Source organism: Homalodisca vitripennis, chromosome 3, assembly GCF_021130785.1.
Source record: "Homalodisca vitripennis isolate AUS2020 chromosome 3, UT_GWSS_2.1, whole genome shotgun sequence".
Lineage (NCBI taxonomy): Eukaryota > Metazoa > Arthropoda > Insecta > Hemiptera > Cicadellidae > Homalodisca > Homalodisca vitripennis.
The window spans coordinates 192212503-192237379 of NC_060209.1; the positions used below are offsets into that span (position 1 = coordinate 192212503).

General features: G+C 37.7%; 1 protein-coding gene across 1 annotated transcript in view; it reads right to left on the reverse strand.

The window, feature by feature from the left end:
* The window catches only part of LOC124357933 (REPTOR-binding partner), a 29769-nt gene extending 6312 nt beyond the window's left edge, over positions 1-23457 (reverse strand). Inside the window, exons 1-3 of the mRNA XM_046810058.1 lie at positions 23271-23457; positions 8370-8460; positions 1353-1474 (exon numbers count right to left, since the gene is read on the reverse strand). Coding sequence (XP_046666014.1) covers positions 1353-1474; positions 8370-8460; positions 23271-23318 — 261 coding nt within the window. The 5' untranslated portion in view covers positions 23319-23457. The remainder of the gene's footprint in view (positions 1-1352; positions 1475-8369; positions 8461-23270) is intronic.
* Between the last annotated feature and the right edge of the window lie 1420 nt (positions 23458-24877).

Genomic DNA, 24877 nt, shown 5'->3' on the forward strand with positions numbered 1-24877 from the left:
GAAAAAACATATTATAATGTAAATGAATTTTTAAATGACATTTTTTAAGTTTTAAGCACTAAATTACTATTTGTTATGTTGATTTTTGTGTTTTTAAGTAGGTATACAAGTTGGCATATTTCTTTCCTGGGATTAGTTAATTAATACCCTGTTTTATTGTGTGTTTTATTGCTATTTTATTGTTATGTGTGTGTTTTGTTTGGATTTAGTCAAACAAGAGTAGTGTAGGTTATATCTGACAATGTCATCTGTTTTATAGCTGTGCTATATTATCATGAAACATTTGTGACAATAAAGATTTATTATTATTATTATTACATACTAATGTATAGGAATATTGTGCTATTCACTTTTAATCTACATATTCGCTTAAAGCAATGCACAATAATTAAATTAATTATATTTTTAACCCTTCGAGTGCTGCGGTGTCAGTGATACGGATTATATGTATTTCAAATTATATTTAATACTGTACTTCACTGTACTGATCTTAATAATATCATTGTATTTTATATGTTCAAACACTTGGATATACAGGAGTTATGTTGTGTATTTCTTTCTCTTTATTTATGCGTTATAATGATATTATTTTCTTCTGACAGCTGACAGTAATCGAACAGCATGTTTATGCATGAATGCTGATAATTGTGTATGTTGACGCAAACAGGCATTAATAAAATATATATTGTTGTTACTGTTATACCTTACGTTATTTTTGTTTTTTTTTGTAGTTGCCAGGGTTAAAAATTAATGTACAAAAGTCAAATAAAATAGTCGAGAGTTTATAATAATACAATATTGGACTTTTAGATTCAGAAATTTGTATACTTCTTCCAGTCCTTTTATATCTCAGGTGTAGTTTTTTGTTACGTTGGTCTTTTTACAATGAATGAACATTGTTATTCCCGAACAAAATTCTGCTAAATTCATTTACCACAGCTCCTTGTGTTTACCACTCTTTATGCTTTTCTCAAATATTTCAATAAATCTCATTATGTAATAAAAGTTCTTTTTTAAACCTAAGATTGATTTTAAATATTTATAAAATCAACTCTGACTGTCAAACACTTAATTCTAATCCCTGCTTAACATCGACAACTATAGCCAGTCAGCTAATACAGATACAGCCAGGAGACACAGAAATAAATACAATTAAGTGTAAATTAATTTTGAATTTTATTTAATTCAAAAAACTAGTTTAGAAAGGAACTCTGAAATAGACTTTATCTCTTCACTTGATAACTATTTATGTTTTGGTGATTATTCAAAACATATACATTTGAATTTTAACTGGAAAATATGAGTTTACAAGTCTATTCTCTGTTAAATTGTAGTTTAAATTCTGAACGTACCTTTTCAAGTTCTTTTCTCAAAGCAAAGACAGCTTTCTCACGGTCGGAGACCAGCTCCTCCAAGTACTGATAACGCAGTTTCTTGCGAGCACGACATTCACGGGCACTCTGTCGACTTCTCTCTGGCAAGCAACAAGAATTATTCTTATTGTGTGACTGTTTTACAAAATGTAAATAATAGATGGACTAGTAACTGAGTTGCTCTTGGTGTGATGGCTGGGTGTATTTATTGAAATTAAATTAGGCTATTGCCACTTATACAAATTTAATGAACGTATATAAATATATATCTATATATATATATATTTTTTATAAATGGATTGTTGTTATATGTATATATATTAAAACATTTTTGACACTCACAGCCTCCAAAACAATCATCAACTGTTAGCGCAGCTTGTCTGTCCCTCAGTCCATTACTCTAATGTTTACTCTAACACTGACACACTCCTCTCTCCAGCTAGCACACACAGCTCATCCGTTCCTCAGTCCATTACTCCAAAGTTTGCTGTAACACTGATACACTACTGTCGTCAGCTGGTACACCCAACCGCCACAACATTTATTAACTGTTGCCACAGCTCATCCGTTCCTCAGTCCATTACTCCAAAGTTTGCTGTACCACTGATACACTACTGTCGTCAGCTGGTACACCCAACCGCCACAACATTTATTAACTGTTGCCACAGCTCATCCGTTCCTCAGTCCATTACTCCAAAGTTTGCTGTACCACTGATACACTACTGTCGTCAGCTGGTACACCCAACCGCCACAACATTTATTAACTGTTGCCACAGCTCATCCATTCCTCAGTCCATTACTCCAAAGTTTGCTGTACCACTGATACACTACTGTCGTCAGCTGGTACACCCAACCGCCACAACATTTATTAACTGTTGCCACAGCTCATCCGTTCCTCAGTCCATTACTCCAAAGTTTGCTGTACCACTGATACACTACTGTCGTCAGCTGGTACACCCAACCGCCACAACATTTATTAACTGTTGCCACAGCTCATCCATCCCTCTGTCCATTACTCCAAAGTTTGCTGTAACACTGATACACTACTGTCGTCAGCTGGTACACCCAACCGCCACAACATTTATTAACTGTTGCCACAGCTCATCCATCCCTCTGTCCATTACTCCAAAGTTTGCTGTACCACTGATACACTACTGTCGTCAGCTGGTACACCCAACCGCCACAACATTTATTAACTGTTGCCACAGCTCATCCATCCCTCTGTCCATTACTCCAAAGTTTGCTGTACCACTGATACACTACTGTCGTCAGCTGGTACACCCAACCGCCACAACATTTATTAACTGTTGCCACAGCTCATCCATCCCTCTGTCCATTACTCCAAAGTTTGCTGTAACACTGATACACTACTGTCGTCAGCTGGTACACCCAACCGCCACAACATTTATTAACTGTTGCCACAGCTCATCCATCCCTCTGTCCATTACTCCAAAGTTTGCTGTAACACTGATACACTACTGTCGTCAGCTGGTACACCCAACCGCCACAACATTTATTAACTGTTGCCACAGCTCATCCATCCCTCTGTCCATTACTCCAAAGTTTGCTGTAACACTGATACACTACTGTCGTCAGCTGGTACACCCAACCGCCACAACATTTATTAACTGTTGCCACAGCTCATCCATCCCTCTGTCCATTACTCCAAAGTTTGCTGTAACACTGATACACTACTGTCGTCAGCTGGTACACCCAACCGCCACAACATTTATTAACTGTTGCCACAGCTCATCCATCCCTCTGTCCATTACTCCAAAGTTTGCTGTAACACTGATACACTACTGTCGTCAGCTGGTACACCCAACCGCCACAACATTTATTAACTGTTGCCACAGCTCATCCATCCCTCTGTCCATTACTCCAAAGTTTGCTGTAACACTGATACACTACTGTCGTCAGCTGGTACACCCAACCGCCACAACATTCATTAACTGTTGCCACAGCTCATCCATCCCTCTGTCCATTACTCCAAAGTTTGCTGTAACACTGATACACTACTGTCGTCAGCTGGTACACCCAACCGCCACAACATTTATTAACTGTTGCCACAGCTCATCCATCCCTCTGTCCATTACTCCAAAGTTTGCTGTAACACTGATACACTACTGTCGTCAGCTGGTACACCCAACCGCCACAACATTTATTAACTGTTGCCACAGCTCATCCATCCCTCTGTCCATTACTCCAAAGTTTGCTGTAACACTGATACACTACTGTCGTCAGCTGGTACACCCAACCGCCACAACATTCATTAACTGTTGCCACAGCTCATCCATCCCTCTGTCCATTACTCCAAAGTTTGCTGTAACACTGATACACTACTGTCGTCAGCTGGTACACCCAACCGCCACAACATTCATTAACTGTTGCCACAGCTCATCCATCCCTCTGTCCATTACTCCAAAGTTTGCTGTAACACTGATACACTACTGTCGTCAGCTGGTACACCCAACCGCCACAACATTCATTAACTGTTGCCACAGCTCATCCATCCCTCTGTCCATTACTCCAAAGTTTGCTGTAACACTGATACACTACTGTCGTCAGCTGGTACACCCAACCGCCACAACATTCATTAACTGTTGCCACAGCTCATCCATCCCTCTGTCCATTACTCCAAAGTTTGCTGTAACACTGATACACTACTGTCGTCAGCTGGTACACCCAACCGCCACAACATTCATTAACTGTTGCCACAGCTCATCCATCCCTCTGTCCATTACTCCAAAGTTTGCTGTAACACTGATACACTACTGTCGTCAGCTGGTACGCTCAACCTCCACAACATCCATTAACTGTTGCCACAGCTCATCCATCCCTCTGTCCATTACTCCAAAGTTTGCTGTAACACTGATACACTACTGTCGTCAGCTGGTACACCCAACCGCCACAACATTCATTAACTGTTGCCACAGCTCATCCATCCCTCTGTCCATTACTCCAAAGTTTGCTGTAACACTGATACACTACTGTCGTCAGCTGGTACACCCAACCGCCACAACATTCATTAACTGTTGCCACAGCTCATCCATCCCTCTGTCCATTACTCCAAAGTTTGCTGTAACACTGATACACTACTGTCGTCAGCTGGTACGCTCAACCTCCACAACATCCATTAACTGTTGCCACAGCTCATCCATCCCTCTGTCCATTACTCCAAAGTTTGCTGTAACACTGATACACTACTGTCGTCAGCTGGTACACCCAACCGCCACAACATTCATTAACTGTTGCCACAGCTCATCCATCCCTCTGTCCATTACTCCAAAGTTTGCTGTAACACTGATACACTACTGTCGTCAGCTGGTACACCCAACCGCCACAACATTCATTAACTGTTGCCACAGCTCATCCATCCCTCTGTCCATTACTCCAAAGTTTGCTGTAACACTGATACACTACTGTCGTCAGCTGGTACACCCAACCGCCACAACACTTATTAACTGTTGCCACAGCTCATCCATCCCTCTGTCCATTACTCCAAAGTTTGCTGTAACACTGATACACTACTGTCGTCAGCTGGTACGCTCAACCTCCACAACATCCATTAACTGTTGCCACAGCTCATCCATCCCTCTGTCCATTACTCCAAAGTTTGCTGTAACACTGATACACTACTGTCGTCAGCTGGTACACCCAACCGCCACAACATTCATTAACTGTTGCCACAGCTCATCCATCCCTCTGTCCATTACTCCAAAGTTTGCTGTAACACTGATACACTACTGTCGTCAGCTGGTACACCCAACCTTCACAACACTTCATCAACTGTTGCCACAGCTCATCCATCCCTCTGTCCATTACTCCAAAGTTTGCTGTAACACTGATACACTACTGTCGTCAGCTGGTACGCTCAACCTCCACAACATTCATTAACTGTTGCCACAGCTCATCCATCCCTCTGTCCATTACTCCAAAGTTTGCTGTAACACTGATACACTACTGTCGTCAGCTGGTACACCCAACCTTCACAACACTTCATCAACTGTTGCCACAGCTCATCCATCCCTCTGTCCATTACTCCAAAGTTTGCTGTAACACTGATACACTACTGTCGTCAGCTGGTACACCCAACCTCCACAACAACACTTCTCAACTGTTGCCACAGCTCATCCATCCCTCTGTCCATTACTCCAAAGTTTGCTGTAACACTGATACACTACTGTCGTCAGCTGGTACACCCAACCGCCACAAACATTCATTAACTGTTGCCACAGCTCATCCATCCCTCAGTCCATTACTCCAGAGTTTGCTGTAACACTGATACACTACTGTCGTCAGCTGGTACACCCAACCTTCACAACACTTCTCAACTGTTGCCACAGCTCATCCATCCCTCTGTCCATTACTCCAAAGTTTGCTGTAACACTGATACACTACTGTCGTCAGCTGGTACACCCAACCTTCACAACACTTCATCAACTGTTGCCACAGCTCATCCATCCCTCTGTCCATTACTCCAAAGTTTGCTGTAACACTGATACACTACTGTCGTCAGCTGGTACACCCAACCTTCACAACACTTCTCAACTGTTGCCACAGCTCATCCATCCCTCTGTCCATTACTCCAAAGTTTGCTGTAACACTGATACACTACTGTCGTCAGCTGGTACACCCAACCTTCACAACATTCATTAACTGTTGCCACAGCTCATCCATCCCTCTGTCCATTACTCCAAAGTTTGCTGTAACACTGATACACTACTGTCGTCAGCTGGTACGCTCAACCTCCACAACATCCATTAACTGTTGCCACAGCTCATCCATCCCTCTGTCCATTACTCCAAAGTTTGCTGTAACACTGATACACTACTGTCGTCAGCTGGTACACCCAACCGCCACAACATTCATTAACTGTTGCCACAGCTCATCCATCCCTCTGTCCATTACTCCAAAGTTTGCTGTAACACTGATACACTACTGTCGTCAGCTGGTACGCTCAACCTCCACAACATCCATTAACTGTTGCCACAGCTCATCCATCCCTCTGTCCATTACTCCAAAGTTTGCTGTAACACTGATACACTACTGTCGTCAGCTGGTACACCCAACCGCCACAACATTCATTAACTGTTGCCACAGCTCATCCATCCCTCTGTCCATTACTCCAAAGTTTGCTGTAACACTGATACACTACTGTCGTCAGCTGGTACGCTCAACCTCCACAACATCCATTAACTGTTGCCACAGCTCATCCATCCCTCTGTCCATTACTCCAAAGTTTGCTGTAACACTGATACACTACTGTCGTCAGCTGGTACACCCAACCGCCACAACATTCATTAACTGTTGCCACAGCTCATCCATCCCTCTGTCCATTACTCCAAAGTTTGCTGTAACACTGATACACTACTGTCGTCAGCTGGTACACCCAACCGCCACAACATTCATTAACTGTTGCCACAGCTCATCCATCCCTCTGTCCATTACTCCAAAGTTTGCTGTAACACTGATACACTACTGTCGTCAGCTGGTACACCCAACCTTCACAACACTTCTCAACTGTTGCCACAGCTCATCCATCCCTCTGTCCATTACTCCAAAGTTTGCTGTAACACTGATACACTACTGTCGTCAGCTGGTACACCCAACCGCCACAACATTCATTAACTGTTGCCACAGCTCATCCATCCCTCTGTCCATTACTCCAAAGTTTGCTGTAACACTGATACACTACTATTGTCAGCTGGTACACCCAACCGCCACAACATTCATTAACTGTTGCCACAGCTCATCCATCCCTCTGTCCATTACTCCAAAGTTTGCTGTAACACTGATACACTACTGTCGTCAGCTGGTACACCCAACCGCCACAACATTCATTAACTGTTGCCACAGCTCATCCATCCCTCTGTCCATTACTCCAAAGTTTGCTGTAACACTGATACACTACTGTCGTCAGCTGGTACACCCAACCGCCACAACATTCATTAACTGTTGCCACAGCTCATCCATCCCTCTGTCCATTACTCCAAAGTTTGCTGTAACACTGATACACTACTATTGTCAGCTGGTACACCCAACCGCCACAACATTCATTAACTGTTGCCACAGCTCATCCATCCCTCTGTCCATTACTCCAAAGTTTGCTGTAACACTGATACACTACTGTCGTCAGCTGGTACACCCAACCGCCACAACATCCATTAACTGTTGCCACAGCTCATCCATCCCTCTGTCCATTACTCCAAAGTTTGCTGTAACACTGATACACTACTATTGTCAGCTGGTACACCCAACCGCCACAACATTCATTAACTGTTGCCACAGCTCATCCATCCCTCTGTCCATTACTCCAAAGTTTGCTGTAACACTGATACACTACTGTCGTCAGCTGGTACACCCAACCGCCACAACATTCATTAACTGTTGCCACAGCTCATCCATCCCTCTGTCCATTACTCCAAAGTTTGCTGTAACACTGATACACTACTGTCGTCAGCTGGTACACCCAACCTTCACAACATCCATTAACTGTTGCCACAGCTCATCCATCCCTCTGTCCATTACTCCAAAGTTTGCTGTAACACTGATACACTACTATTGTCAGCTGGTACACCCAACCGCCACAACATTCATTAACTGTTGCCACAGCTCATCCATCCCTCTGTCCATTACTCCAAAGTTTGCTGTAACACTGATACACTACTGTCGTCAGCTGGTACACCCAACCGCCACAACATTCATTAACTGTTGTCACAGCTCATCTGTCCCTCTGTCCATTACTCCAAAGTTTACTGTAACACTGATACACTACTGCCGTCAGCTGGTACACCCAACCTTCACAACACTTCTCAACTGTTGCCACATCTCATCCATCCCTCTGTCCACCACTCTAAACTGTACCGTAATACCAACTTTCTGTCATAAAATTTCCCGTTCTCTACCTAAAAAAATGTTTTTGGAATAAATAAATAACAACCTATATTTAAAAACACTATTACTATTGAAATAAAATCACTGAAATGTTCTTACCTAGTTTAGCCTTGACATCTACCTTGTCAGCAGATTTCCGCCCTGGCTTTCTGCCACGTCTTACGCTCTCTCTCACTTCTTGAGCTTGTTCCTTGAAAATAACATTTTAAAATTACTTTTATAATACAATTTTTTTAAATAAATTCACTGTATCAAATTGTAATTTTTATGTTTATTGTAACTAATAGTCAATAGTAATAAATGTAGGTTGGTTTATAAAACATCAATAATCAGGGTATGTGGGTGTACTCTTGCGATAATGTGGTTACATGCAGGTCTTTCATGAATAAAGGTAAAGTGAAAAGCTTATCTAATGAGTTTAAGGACAACGAGTTAACAACAAGCATAAACATAATTTTAGACGAATTAGAGAGTATTAGTAAGAACATGGTTATGGTTAATGAACGCTTATCAGCAGTTGAACATGAACAATTGTGACAAACATTCCAAGTAAGGAAATGAGTTTAGACACTATTACTGTGGATATTGGTTCGTTCTCGACACCAACACCGACAGACCAATATTCAAATACCAAGATCATTAATAAGCCGTCCATTAGTGGAGGCAAAAAACTTTGTAAGTGAAAATAACCAAAATCAAATTTTGGGAGATGTTGAACTTCCAGAAGTACCCTCCCCTCCACCATCTCAATAAAAAGAAAAGAAGAATGGGCCATCAGAATGTAATGTAGTTACCAAGAAAAAAGTCATAGAAATGTATCAACAATATCTAGCCTAGGAGCACATGCACCAACTCTTATGACAAGCGGACAACTTTCAAACTCGCCTACAGAAAATGACAGCAACTTCAAAGTTGTGAAGAGAAATAAATCCAACGACATCCAGAAAAAACAAACTGTGCTAGTGGGGAACTTGTGAAAACACAACTGTAATCACCGGGTCTACAAAAAAGCGTGGTTTTACCAGGGAAGGCTTCAAAAAAACACAACTGTGGATTCTGTGAAGCAATTTATATCAGCTAAATTGCCTGTGATAGGCCTAACAAGAATTGTGGAAAAGCTTGAAACCAAGAGTGTAAACTCCAGTTTTAAAATCGGAGTTGACTTTGAACAGAAAGATAAGTTATTGGACAGCTCAATCTGGCCAAAAAACTCATTGTTAAAACGTTTTTTATTCCTGAGGACGTTCAACAAACCAATAGGCTAAGCTCAGATTATAGGCCTAATGAATGTAAAAGAGGCACAACCAATAATCAAGGTAAGCCTAGATCTAAGTTACATCTTAAAATAAAATAGCACATGTAAACACGCAATGCATCAGGACTAAAATCAATCTCCTGTCACTGTTTACAGAAGAGGTTAAGCCTGATATACTCTGGCTTAGGCGAACACTGGCTCAGTACAGACGAATTTACTGCCTATAAAATCATTGATAACCTAGTCATGAGTGCTGCTTTTAGTCACACTGCCCATAAGAATGGTGGAACAACTGTTTATGTAAATTATAACCACAATGCTGTGGCTCTTAACCTCAAGCAATTCTGTGAGGAATTAAACATAGAGTTGAGCGGAGTCGATCTTCTTGACTTAGGCCTATTGGTTGTTGCTGTTTACTGTTCACCTGACGGAGACAACAATAGATTTTTTACATATATTGACATGTACCTAACTTATCTGGAAAAATTTAGTAAACCTATCATCTTGGGAGATGATTTTAATATAAAGTTAAATTTTAATAATAATGAGACAAATACTTTTTTCCAATAAATGTAAAAGCCACGGCCTCTACATTTCTTCACAGGAGCCAACCAGAGGAGCAAACTGTCTTGATTCAATTGCCACATCCCTTAGTTCCTGGAGTACACCATGGATGTTCTGGACCCTGTCATTGCAGACCACTGCCCAGTGGTTATTGAGGTGAACCTGGAGGAGGTAAGCGACCATGATACTATTAACTGGCAAAAGCATTACATACATAGTGTAAGGATAGTAAAGGATGAATTACTTCCAAGTTTAAAGATTGCATTGCAGAACATTGACTGGGAATTTGTCTATTGTGGTGCTGCTGATGTTCAGGTTGTTTTTTGAATATTTCTTAGGCAACTTTAATAAAACTTTTGATGCAATTTTTCCAATAAAACATGTGAAGCCAAAAACTGCAAAGAACTGTAAACCGCCTGTGGGTTTTTGGAAGATCAAAGGAGTGGTATTGTGAGAAGCTGGCTAATATTAAGAAAATTGTTGTTTTTCTTCATGACAGAAGTTAAAGCCCTAGAGATAGGGATAAAATATATCCCCTTTACCTGAAGACAAAAAGATATTATTATCGGAAGAGTGTTGATGCTGCCAAAAGGGAGTACAACATGAGGAAAATCATGGAGGCATCGAACCCCTGTAAGATGGCCTGGGGATTTTGTTAACCGGAACACGCAAGAACAAACCAGTTATGAAACCAGCTCAGCAAGTCTGGATGTGTTCAACTCCTCTTTATACTGGGGAGAGGTTAATAGGATTGTCAGATCCCTGCCGTTGTTGCATGACATCGGTGCGGCATCTGCGCTTACAGTGGACCACAAAAATGAGTTGTTTAATAATTTTGTGGAATGGGGGCATGTCTCTCCCTTGACAGTTCTTAAAACAATTCAAAGTTTTAAAAACTCAACCTGCCAGGATGTATACAGGTGTCAGTGGTAGCTCTAAAACATGTTGCTGAGGTCATTGCAAACCCTCTGAGCATGATAATAAATCTTTGTTTGACAAGAGGCATTTTTTCCAGATGCCCTGAAATTGGCTCGAACAGTGCCCATCTACAAGAGAGATAACCCGGAAAATATGGGAGAAACTATAGGCCAATCTCAATATTACCAGTGTTGTCCAAAGTTTTTGAGTCGATAATGAAAAAATAACTAGTTGTTTATTTAACCCGCAACGGGCACTTTACAGATGCACAACATGATTTCCGGGAGGGCAGATCAACTGTTACTGCTGTCAAAAAACGCTTGGTGTCCTATGTGTGGGATTCTTTTGAAGCTGGTGACCTCTGATTCCTGATACTGGCTGATCTAACAAAGGCTTTTGACTGTGTCTCGCATGAGCTCCTATTAAACAAATTGGGCAGATGTGGAATCAGTGGAAGGGTACATCTATCTTAAAGTCCTACCTCCAGAATAGACTGCAGGTTCTCACAGTGGGAGGAGCAACATCTTCGCCTCTACCTGTGAAGCATGGTGTTCCACAAGGCTCAATATCAGGACCATTACTTTTCCTCATCCTAATAAATGATCTAGGTCAGAGAGGATGTTCTGCTGTTTGTGCAGGTACTCTACATTTTTTTGAAGGGGTAAGACACCAGAAGAATCCATCAGCCTTGCGAATCTTGTCTTTGATGAGGCAGTGGACTGGTTCTCTACACACAAGCTTTGCCTTAATACAGAAAAAACCCAACGTATGGTATGCAGCCTGAAACGAAATGTAGATACCGAAGTTAATGTAAAGATACTGGGCTTTACTCTAGATACAAGGCTGACGTTGGAGTGGCCACATCAACAATGTTTGCAACAAGCTGGCAAGAATAACCTTCCTCTTCAGAAGACTTAGAAATATGATATCTGAGGCACATTTGGTCACAATCTACCATGGCCTGATGCTCTGGGGTCATGCGGCGGGCTGTGGAGCTGTGCTTCACCTTCAGAAGAAAGTACTCCGTATAATCTCATCCGCTAGTTATCGAGATCACTGTGCTCCAATTTTTCAGAGACTTGGGATCCAGACTGTTTGTTAGATTGCTACAAACCTAGCCACTCTGTACTGCCACGAGAATGACCTAGTTATATACACAAAAAACAAAGCAACTCATGTTTGGCAGAAGAGGAAGGGAGGAAACAGCTTTGTCTGAGTTTCCTGGGAGTTACCATTGACAGCTGCTTTACTTGGACAGCCCACATTGACTGCATATGCAAGAAATTAAACACTGGCATATATTTAATACGACAAATGCAAATTGGCACACCTGAAATTACAAAAATAATTTATCATGCTTTTTGTGAAAACTCACATAATGTATGGTATTGCAGCATGGGGTGGTACTTCTAAGAAAGACATGGACAGGATTTTAATACTACAAAAGAGAGCAATAAGAACTATAGCAGGTATAAATCACATGGAGAGCTGCCGTGAGCACTTTAAAAACCTTCACATATTGACTGTTTAATGCATTATACATCTGTAAGGTGGGACACTACGCATCTCTGAAACAATCTGCCTGAGGAACTGCCCTGTACAACTATAATACGAGACATGCCAACCTTTCCAACATACCAGCTCACCGAACTTCTCTATTTGCAAGAAAACCAATATATGCCGGTATTAAAGTTCTCAACCACCTACCTCAAGATCTCAGGGAAGAAAACTGGTGCTACGTTAAATAAAAAAACTGAAGAATCTCCTAATGGACAATCCAATTTACTCTATTCATGAATTTTTTCAAAATGACCTGGACTTAATATTATACATTTTAATTGTGTATTTCATAAAACATAATTTTTGTACATATGACACTATTACATTTCTTGAAGAAATTGTTAATGAAGAATATTCTGATTCTGACTAAATGCCTTGAGGCCAAAAGAGCTGCAATCGAGGATAACTTTTGATGGTGATCCCTTAAACAATTAATAGTAAAATATCTTCCATTAATGACCAGCATTTATTATCAAGTGGCTATGACAACACCGCTTAGCCGATGACACTAGAACTCGACAAGCTCAAAAGAAGTGGAAGAGGATGTATTTGCTGGCTAGTTCATTTTATTTTTGTTTTATTTCTCTCCTAGTGGTTTTTGGAATAGATGTTTAATTTAAAGAAAGAGGTTATAATAGTAAAGTTAGTTAACTTTCATAACTACTCTTAAAAAAGTTTAATAATGTATTGTAAAATAAATCATTGAAATCAATAAAAATACTATTTCTCTATTTTATTTGTCCTATGATTTTTATTATAAGTTAACATATACTTCCTAAAAGCTCAGTGTTATCCCATGAGCATTCCCATACATTCAATTTTATGCTTGTAGCTATTGTAGGCATTCTAGGAAATCATATAAATTCAAATTTCCTTATAATTTATCAAATGTACCCACTATGGAAAATTTTGCCACTGGATACTATACAGTAATCAGCGTTTGGATGTATTAATAAGAGAAGAGAGCCAAGCTTTTGAAAGGGCTTTAGAATGGTTTGCTACAAATTTCTTTAAAAAAATATATTTTCATTGAACCATGCAATTTACAAAGATATAAAACCAGTAAAGTTATTAGGTATGCATCTTGACAGTAGGTCAAGTTGGAATTTTCTTGTAGAGCAACTATGTAAAAAGTTGTCCAGAGTTGTTTTTCTTCTTAGGACAATGAAACTGTATTACTTCAGATAAGTTGTTAACTGCTTATTATGCATTTTTCCATTCCCACATAAGATATGGAATAACTCTATGGGGCAACTGTTGTAGTGCACAAAATGCTTTCACTTGGCAAAAAAAAAGCTTTAAGAGCATCAATAATGTTTCTTACAGAGAGTCATGATAATCAATTTTAAAAGAATTTGAAAGAATGACTCCCAAATCTGTACATTTATTACTGCTTGACCGATGTAAAAGAATCTTTAAATACCCTTCCTCCAAGAAAACAAACTCATGATTATTTTACTAGGAAATACAACCTTCTCGATTTACCATTAGTACAATTAGAATAAACCAGACAGTCATATATGTATGAAGATTAAATTATTCAATAAATTGCCTAAGAATGCATGGGATGTACCCTTGGAACAACTAAAAAAAATAATAGATAGATGGTTGAAAGATATATTTTACTCCATTGATAAATATTTTGCCAGTGAATTATAATTATCTCATTTTAATAACTATTATATTTGTTTTTATTTTTATTGAAAATTTTATTTTAGTATTAGTATTTTAATCTGAAAGCACATTTATTGTCTTTTCTAAATGTGTTATCTGTAGAACAAAGTTTATATATGTTAAATTAGGCCATTATTATTTTTCAATTTTATTTTATTGTCAATCTGTGATTATATTTTCTGTTAAACAATATATAATTATAATTTTTAGTAACCAAATAATTTGTTTGTAAAAGCCTTTGACTGTCAATTACACTGTTTGTTAAAGAGACAATAAAACTTGTTGATTCACTAAGAGTGTGCCTGACTAACCGATCATACAAAAGCTTGAGTTGTGACTGGTGCCGGATGTTATCATGAATCATACCAGAAGTGAACGACAAAACAGAATATACGATAGAATATAAATAGTGCCCAAATAAGAGGGATGCTCAAACAATCACACCATTAATTTAGAAACTCTTAGAGTCAGAGGCAATAATTCTTATCGATTTGTGAAAGGCGTATTTTAATCTTCAAAATCATTGCTATCACCACTTTACAGTAAACCATAGTGAAAACTAGATCTCTCCTGCCACAAGAGCTAAATAGGCGACTGGAACGATTGAACAGTCTTGGATGTCACTAAAAGAAGTTTGAAAAGTGGAACTCCTGTAGAAACTATTGCAGACCATCCACCATCCATCAGTACCTGTAAGTAACGGACTAGATGGCATCATTCTGGGGGTTAGCCCATTTTCCATCATCTAATTTTTTAATTTTGTAGATGTATGTACCTCTCGAAAGGAAACGATGTCTGCGAGTAAAAGGCCACTCTATCCTTGTCTATTATTTATTATTAGGCTATAAAAGTAGGATAATACACATGTACATATTATAAGTATAAAAAGTTAATGAATCGTCACATGATTTGAGCTTGAACTGAGGTTCTATCTCAAAAGATATTTTTCTTTCTTCACTACAAGTGTGGGAAGGCACCTCCAAAGCCCACACTGATGGCCAGGGGCATTTTCAAGCAATACTTTCCTGACTTCAGATCATGTGCCAGATCATCCGCGATCTGACGTTAGAAAAGTTGGATGATCTGAAGACAGGAACGTACTGATTGGAAATGCCCCTGGAAATCAGTGTGGGCTTCAGAGACACCTCAGCACCCTGCACTTCTGGCGAAAAAGAAAACCATCCTTTAACTAGTAACATATTTATGATAACCTAATCTAAACCTACAAATAGCATAATAACAAGACGTAGATAGGGACAGACTGGCTACCTTCTCGCAGACATCGCTTGCTTTCGGGATGCAGAAAACAAGAACCGATCACCATTATAATGTGAAATTTTCACAGTAAGTAAAAAAAGTGTGTTCTTTCTAATAATGAACTTTTTTAGGTCTCCGGTAAGAAAAAGTCTTCCAAAAATAGTGGCCTCCAGATAATACTAAAGTACCATTTGTTTAAAGTGGCTTCAAGATGTGAGTTTTTGCTCCTGGGAATCCATCTCGCAATGTTTGCGAAGCTGCATTGAGAACTCACATGAGAGGTGCAAACAGGGTGGTATATATAGATGTCAAAAAAGAGTTGGTTTTGTTACTTTTATAATGTTATTGTTAAATTTACTATATTAAAAGTCGTATGTATTATTCTTGTTTATGTATAATTATGACTTTTGTTTCAAACAATTATCATATAATATATCAAATCATTGATAATAACAATTGGATAACGAGTGTGGGCCCTTTTATTGGTCCCCCCCAAAGGAAATTTAAATATTAATTGATGAAATCAATTATTCAGACACCTCATACTGTAGTCTGTCTTAACCGGGCCGGATAAGAAATCTTGGTACAGTATTAGTGAAGTTAATCACCGGAGTTGCTGATCACTATTTCAATGTTATTAACATACTCTGCTCGTCCTCCTGAACAAAACTACATATAGTTTCAGGGGATGGAAATCACAAATACAATTTTTTTTTAATAATTGAAATGAAAATGTCAATTTCTGGTTATTTGTGTACTGAACTGTCACCTGTAGTAGCTTTCACTGTCTTGTGGATAGCAATAATGTCTATTACTCTACCGCAATGCATTAACTCTAATACTGTCAATTAGTTTTGAAAGTTACATACGTGTTTGAGAGTGTATTACGTAAGCAGTTAAAATTAAAATATTAAGAGATTACTTTATTCTTGTTTAATTGGTAATCATGATTTTTTGAATGAGATTAAACAGTTAATTAATTAATTAACTGTTTAATCATGTGTTATTTTTAAATCTATATAAGTTACCATGTGGCTTGTAAATAGATTGTACATACATACAAAATTAGAAAGTTATGGTTACATTAGTTTTGCTTATTTATTAAACTTTTGTCGTTTTTTACATTAATTATTCATTTGTAGAAAGACAGAATTAATTTGTTCGCATTATTTTCAAATTTACAATAATCCACACCAAAAACTAGATTCACATTAATTCTCCTGAACAAAATACAATAGGAGGTTTTAGGGAATGAAAATGAGAAATAATGAAGAACAAAGTTATATTTAGGTAAATTTACAATATTGGTTTTCTTTGTCACTTTGTGTTTCCTACCTAGAAGTAATGGCCGGAGGATTGGTGATCAGACTCTCAAGAATTTCATCTTTTAGTAATAGGTCCTACATTAAGGGATGTTTTTCGTTTGTCGTCATCAGGTCACCGAGGGTGCACTTACTTGTACTTGTACTTGATGTCATGTCCAGTTGGCCTGGTAACGGCGTTGGACGAGTCATTAGTGCCCTAGGAAAGGGTCAGGGGGGGGGTGTGGGTGTGTTAACTTTCTGTTAAAAACTCTGACAATGAGTAATAACTTTTTTTTATTAAAAAATCTTTGAGTTCACTCTTGAATTTGTTTACAGGAATTATGTTTCTAATGGAAAGTGGTAGTTTTTGATAAATTTTAAGACCTGAGTAGAGTGGTTTTGTTTCAAACATTTTTAGGTTATGCTGCTCAGAATACAAATGTTTGTTTCTAGTATTGTACCTATGGGTGTTATTAACAAATTCAAGATGGTTGAACTTAATGTAGTTTGCCATTTCATAAATGTAAAGACTAGGTATAGTACAGATTTCCAGCCTTTGAAAGTGTTGCTTGCAATGGGCTTGAGGGGGCAGTCTCAGCATTGCTCTGATTGCCTTTTTTTAAAGAATGAAAATTTTGCTCAAGGCTGACTCCTTTGCTTCCCACAGGGCGATTGAGTAGGAGATGTGCGATTCGACCAAGCAGTGGTAGACATTTTTCAGGAGTTTCAGATTTTTGAAAGCACTGAGGCTTCGAATGACAAAGATTCCTTTTGAGAGCTTGCTTTCTAATGCCACCAACTGCTCAGTCCAACACAAACCCTCGTCCAACATCACCCCCAACAGTTTTGCTGTTGAGGCCGTTTCCAACTCAACATCACCAATACAAATGACAGGGGCTCCTGAAAGCTCAGTTTTGGATTTTCTTTGCTGGGTCTTAATTACCATGCATTTTGTTTTTTCTGGGTTGAGCTTGAGAAAATTTTGTGAAAAGAATTGGGCAAGATTGTTGATTTTGGTGAAAGAGTCAATTTCGAGAGCCTCCCTACTTCTTTGTTGGGTGATAAGAGTGGTATCGTCTGCAAAAATGAAAAGATTTTTTTCGGGTACGACATCTGCGATGTCGTTTATATAAATAAAAAAAAGCAATGGTCCTAGAATTGATCCCTAAGGTACCCCACACTGGATCAGTTCAGGGTTTGAGCGATAATTTTGAATTTTGTTGAATTTTGACTCGTGTTGGATCTCTACCACCTGGAATCGGTTTCTCAGGTGTGAGGAGAACCAACATAACTCTGGATTTTGGATGCCCAAGGAATTCAATTTTTGGATGAGTGTGTCTGCATCAACACAGTCGAAAGCCTTCGAGAGATCGGCATAGCAACCATAAACGATCTCCCCTGCATCAACTGCATCGATACATTCGTTTATGAAATCAATGAGTGCCAATTTTGTCGATTTGTTTTTTCTAAAACCATACTGCCTGCCAACCAAGAGATTATTATCTTCTAGGTAGGCAGTCAGTTGGTCACAAACTGCTCTTTAGATAAATTTGGAAAAAATTGGTAGGAGGGATATCGGACGATAGTTGCACACCTCCAACCCATCCCCACCCTTAAAAAGTGGTCTGACCTTGGCCACCTTGCAACCGTCCGGAAAAACGCCCCCCGAGAGTGAGGCATTTATCAGGCCGACGAGAGGTACCTTTAACTCGTCTTTGCAGAATTTTACTGCTTTCATACACACACCATCAAGTCCTGTTGATGTTTTAGGAGAAAAAGTTTAAAAAATTTTTTCAATTTTTTCTTCATTTACCAATTCAAATCTATTAAAAATCTTGTCGGTTTTTATGTTTGGATTTTTATGTTGTTTGTTGCAGTCAAGTTCCTGCCTGATGGTACTGGCAACATTTACAAAATAACTGCTAATTATATCACAGTTGTCTTTAGGATTTTTTAATACATTATTCCCTTGACGTAAAATTAAATTTTTAGCATGAGTGGATGTAGAGGCTCTGTGCTGGTTTACAATTTTCCAAGATTCTTTTGGTTTGTTTGAGGCATTTTCAATTCTCTGGTTAAACCAGGCTGCTTTGGTATCAAGTATACATTGTCTATATTTGTTCAGTGAGCCTTTGTATATTTCTTTATTTTCAGTATTTCTAAATTGTAACCAGTGATTGTAATGTTCGACCATTTCAGCTTTAAGTGTCATCACCTCATCGTTTTTCCACTTAATTTTAATATTTTCTTTTAAAATAGTTTCTTTTTCCGGACATGAGATGTTAAAGTAATATAAAAAAGTGTCAACAAATTTTTGATATTTTTTGTGTGGGTCATTTTCATTTAATACTTCCATCCAGTTTTCAGTTTTTAGTCTATGTTTCAGTTCCTGCAAATTTTCATGTTTGAGGGATGTAATCTTTGATTTTTTATTTTTCAGTTTGTCTTTATGGTTTATGTTTACCGTAATTTCTATTGCTTGGTGGTCAGATATTAGTGGTTCAATAATATTGCTGGTAGTGTGATCTAAACTAGTGAAAAAGTTATCTATACAAGTCACAGTGTTTTCAGTGATCCTTGTAGCTGAGTTTATTTTTGGTTTTAATCCATAACTTTTAAAAGCATTTTTTTAAAGTACGGCATTGTTGTCATTTTGAAGAATATTTGAATATTTATATTATAGTCTCCTCCAATTACTATTTTGTTTAAAGTCTTTGTCGATTTAATTTTTGAGAGCTACTGGTTTAGTTTTCCAATAAAAGTATTTATGCAACTGTCTGGACTTCTGTAGATACCAGCTATCAGGAATTTTTCTATTCCGGAGTCAATTTTTATTTCACAACATTCAAACACTTTATTTTCCGATAAATTCTTTCCTATGTTCGAACGGATTGTTTTTAGAATTGTTTGTTTATTTCTGTAAATAGCTACTCCATCCATTTTCATGTTATTTCTCTCATAGCTACTTTCCAAAACAAAATTTTGAAAATTTATCATATTGATTTGTTCAGAGTCTAGCCCATGTTCACTAACAATAAAAAAGTCAGGATTTTCTTCTTCTAGGAAGATTTCAATTTGACTCATTTTCATAAGAAGACTTCTTACATTTAGATGGATGATCTTTAAATTTGTAATTTGATTGATTTTTATATTTTTTTGATTTAGTGTGCCAATTTTTTAATCGTTTTCTATTTCTGTTGTGTTTAGTTTGTTTTTTTGATTTTGACAATTTTGATTTCCCATTAAACTTATGTAATTATTTATTAGGCTACACATGACATCTTTACCTGCCCGGTTCAAATGTAGGCCATGAGTGGTGTAACAGCTTCTATCAAGCATTGAGTTTAAGCTTAGATATGCCCATTTTCTTTTGGTACATTCATGTTTTATCTTTTCGTTTTGTTCTTGAATTAAAGGGTTTTTGGATACGTCATCAAACCTGAAAGGCGTCTCGACCCACAGGACGTCTCCCTTTCGGATGCCGGCCAACGAGTCAAATTTTTGCATCAGACCTGAGATACTATCCTCTGAAACTTGGTTTGTCCCCCCCACTACTACCAGTAAATCCACAGGACTCACCCCCTTGGCCTCGCTCGCTTGCATGATCGATCAAAAAAGAAAGAGGCTTTCCCGGAAAAACACTGGCTCTCACTTCGGCGACCATTTCACTCTTTATTCTGCCATAACAACGTCTGCCATGGCTGTCCCCCACAAGGTGAATTTTTTTCTTTCTACCCGACCCCCCCTTTTTGTGTTGACTTCCCCTCTGAGCTCCGTTCCTCTTATCTCCAAGAGGAGGGAATTCCACCATTGGTAAGTTATCTACCTCGGTAGCACTCAAAGTCTCAAAGTAGTTTGAGGTTCTGAGTGCCTGGTCCCCCATCTCCGAAGTAAGCACCCTTCCCCCATTGACAACTCTCCGCCACCCCTGTTCATCCTTTGATTTTTTGTTTGTAAAAGAAACCCTAAGTTCATCGATCTCTCTTTCTTTTAAGATCAGCGCAGACTTAAGCGACTTGTTTTCTTCTATTAAAAAACTATTTTGATTGCTTAAGGTAGCCTAAGTCCAACACTAAAAAATTTAAAATTTTCAAATTTAGTTTTTTTGTTTTATTAACAAATTTAGTATTTTCTGAACATTTTAATACCAAAAACATGGTGTCAACTTGATTTTAATTATTTTTAAATAATTTTTGAAAACATGTCGTCGCACATTTTGATTGCTATAACTTCAGCACCAATTGCCTCACATCAGTGGGTTTTCATACAATACTTATAGTACGTATGTATTATTTGAGTGGTTTTAGTTTGTAGTTTTTGTTTATCAGGTTGGCAATAGTTATTGTTTCAATTACCCAGAAATCTGTGTTGAATCAGCTGACGACTTGTCAATATCTTTTTGGTTATGTTATTATGTGACTTCATTTGAGGTTGGTGACTGTAATTTTGGATATTTCTTTTGGTTGCTTTAGAAACAATGCCTAGACAGAAAAGTTGGTGCTCTAAACGAAAGTTTACAGGAAACAAATATACTAGAAAAAATAGTGTAGATTTATCTAGTTCTAGCTCTTTACAATCTACAAGCTCAAGAATCTTAGGTCAACCAAAGCAAACCGGTGGTCCTAGTGCTTCAAAGAAGAAATTTTCTTCTAGTTTGGAACAGAGTGAACAGTATAATTCATTTTCTAGTAATTTTATTGTAAGTTTTGAAATTTTGTCCTCAGTTTTTAGTCAATTTGCATCATGTAAATAGTGCGGTTCCGACTTGATACTCGACGAGGAAATCAATAGTCGCAATGGACTAGCCTGCAAGTTTATACTGAAATGTTGCAATAAGGATTGTAAATTCATTACAGAGTTCTGGACATCAAATACAACTAAAGATAAGAATATTTTTGAGGTGAACTGCAGATTGTTTTATGGACTCCGTTGTATCGGAAAAGGTCCGGAAGCAGCAAAGATGCTTTGCGGCATGATGAATCTCCCCAGCCCTAACACTAATGTTAGGAAGGAGTATACTTCCCTGTCATAAGAAGTATACTTCTTATGACAGGGACTCTCTACATTGTGTAGCAAAAGATTCCATGAAAAAGGCTACCCTAGAGGTGATTGAAGAAAACTCAAGTAGTGAGCAGGCAGCGCATGTCATAACAGTCATCCTTGGTCCTAGCCAAAGTAACTTACTACTATTTGTTTGCTAGCATAAGATGTTAAAGCAGCAACTAATTTACTACTAATGTGCAGTCAGTACAAAACCAAGAGTGAAATAGCTCTGGGAAAAAAGAAAAACCCTGTTTTTGGTTGCCTTTTATAGGCCCCAGGCTAGGCCAAATGACAGTTTGCTAAGTTTGAGAATTTGATTTGATTTTGAGACTTTATTGTTTATGGTTTTTTAATTTTGAACTGTTTGAGCCAATTAAATAATTTAGAAGGGATTTTAGTTTCCTTTCGGTTGGGGTAAAGTCGTGGGCATCGGCAGGATAGGCTATGGGTTAGAAGGGTGGGTATTGCGGTGTTACCTGGGTTACATGTGTAGGATGGCACTTTTCTTCAGAGGTGACTTCTTGTAGATGAATGTTGATGAGTTTAAGATGAAAATTGATTATATAAAGCACTGTATTTCACTGTAGACATAAAGACTGAAACACGTTGACTTCTAATCTCAAAGTCGGCAACCGCCATCTATGTGATTTTGGTGGAATAAAGTTGGAAAAAAGTCAAGATTTTTAGTTCAGAGTTTTTATTACTTTGCATATTATTGATTTAAACACAGAAAATAAAAACTTTTGAATAATTTAAAAGATTACAGCTGATAAAAAGACGAGCTGAAAACAGAGCTACCGACACTCCTAACCTCCCTGACGCTCCTCCCAGGTGCTGCCACAGGCAGTGCTGATGGCTGAAGGCACTTATGTCGGGTCGATACTTTATTTCTCAGAGGGTCTAAATTAACAAATACATCTTTTACTTGGGTCAAACTACCCTGATTTCAGCATTATTGTTGTTTTATGTATCCAAAGATGGTCAGCAGCAACATAGGCTATATGACGTTAACTCACAGTCACAACAGGACCATGAAAATGTAGTTAAATATTAGTAGTTTAAAGTTCTATAACTTCATTATTTGTCATTTCCATCCATTGAAACCTTATATAGTTTAGTTTATGAGGAGCTGTTAATTTCACATTTACGGAAATCGTAATGTAAGAAAGATTAAATGTACATGTCAACCTAGACCTAGAACATATGTTAAAAGCATTAGATGCAAGATAAACACACAAGAACAAGTTTTAATGTTAGTCTGGCAAATATTTCACTAACATATATTTATATATTGATTTTAAATTTAACATAGTAGAACACTAAAAGTTATATTGCAAATAAAATAGAACAATAAATTTACAACAAGTGTATTAAATTAAGTGTTAAGCTATTTGGAAATGATAAATATGCCACTAGTCTACTTACCGTTTCTTCAAAATCTTGGCTAGCCATGAATGATTCATCAAAATCCATTCAAGTTATAGATATAAAACACACTTATTTGTCAACACCGTATTAATATATATTTTTAAACTGCGGAGTTTTATTTCGTGGAAGAACAAACAATAAAATTAACCTTGGACTTTGTTGACAAACAAGGCCAACAACTGAACAAAACAAACAAAAAACATATCATATGCTAGGTGGGAAACTATTTTTCCTACTTTCTTTTTTTTGTAGTTTGTCGTATTGACAAGCTAGTTTTAAAACATGCTGCTGCAAAGTTCTCTTTATTTCGTGGTTACCTAATTTATTTGCAATTTTTTAAAAAGGTACATTTTTGCCAAACTGAGCTATTTCATAGCCTGTAAATGAAGATAGATCTACCGTTTTATATGTAAAAGTACATCAGACCAATGCATATTACACTCAAAAAGGCAAAGGATTTTTGTATGTTTCAAAAATAGCAATGTTATCGTTACCTGGTTGTGGTGATTTGTTTTTCACTTCATTTGTTTATTTACGTTTACTGATGGATTATTTTATTTCCTGCATCGTGGAAAGTGATAATGAAAGATCTTGAAAATGAAAACGAAATCCAGAATACAGAAAAATGAATAACATGTGTAAGCCCAAAATGAGGGTTGTCGAACAAAAACATTTAAAAAATCATCATTATATGTTCTAATTAGACGTATTTTTGGGAATTAATAATATACCTATTACAATAAATTTGTTAAGGTCCAAAATATACTATTTCAGTTTAATTAAATATGAATTTCAATTTGTTTTATTGCTATGCATACTGTACATGTGGTATATAAACACAATATAGTCTATACTCAACTGTGTAACCTACTTAGTTTGTTTTATACATTTGGTCTGACGTTCGCCACCAGGATGACATATCTCCGGCCACCGCCGTCTTGTCGAAGACACTACTAGATTTATTTGGCTTCACATTGACTTTACGGTAATTCTAAGCAATATATGGGTCAACCTCGATTTTTCTCATATTACAATATAATGTTCCAATAGTCAATTAGAAAAAGAAATGACTAGAATTTCTTGCCGGAAAGCAGTTATAGGGAGCAGGCAACTCATATTACAATATAATGTTCTAATAGTCAATTAGAAAAGGAAATGACTAGAATTTCTTGCTGGAAAGCAGTTATAGGGAGCAGGCAACCGCGAGAATTACCTATTAGTGATCAGGTGCACTGACGTGATCTGGGCTTCAAATTTGGAACTACTCGAGTTAATTTTTTTTTTTTTCAAAGAGCAAGCAGCGCTAAGCGCTGCGCAGCGGGCAAGCATCGTGCGTGATCTTCGTCTATACTGAATTGATTCAGGCCAAAGGAATGACACAGATTCCTTTACCAGATTTTTACGGAGATTTTGTATTGGGCGGATTATATTGGTTTACTTTGCTTTCCAGCATGTAATTATGTGTTTAAAATTGTTTTACATACATTACCTACATTATATTGTAATATGTAATAACAATTTATCAGAAATTTTTAATAAAAAAAAGGATCACGCACGATGCCTGCCCACTGCGCAGCGCTTCTCGCTGCTTGCTCTTTTAGAAA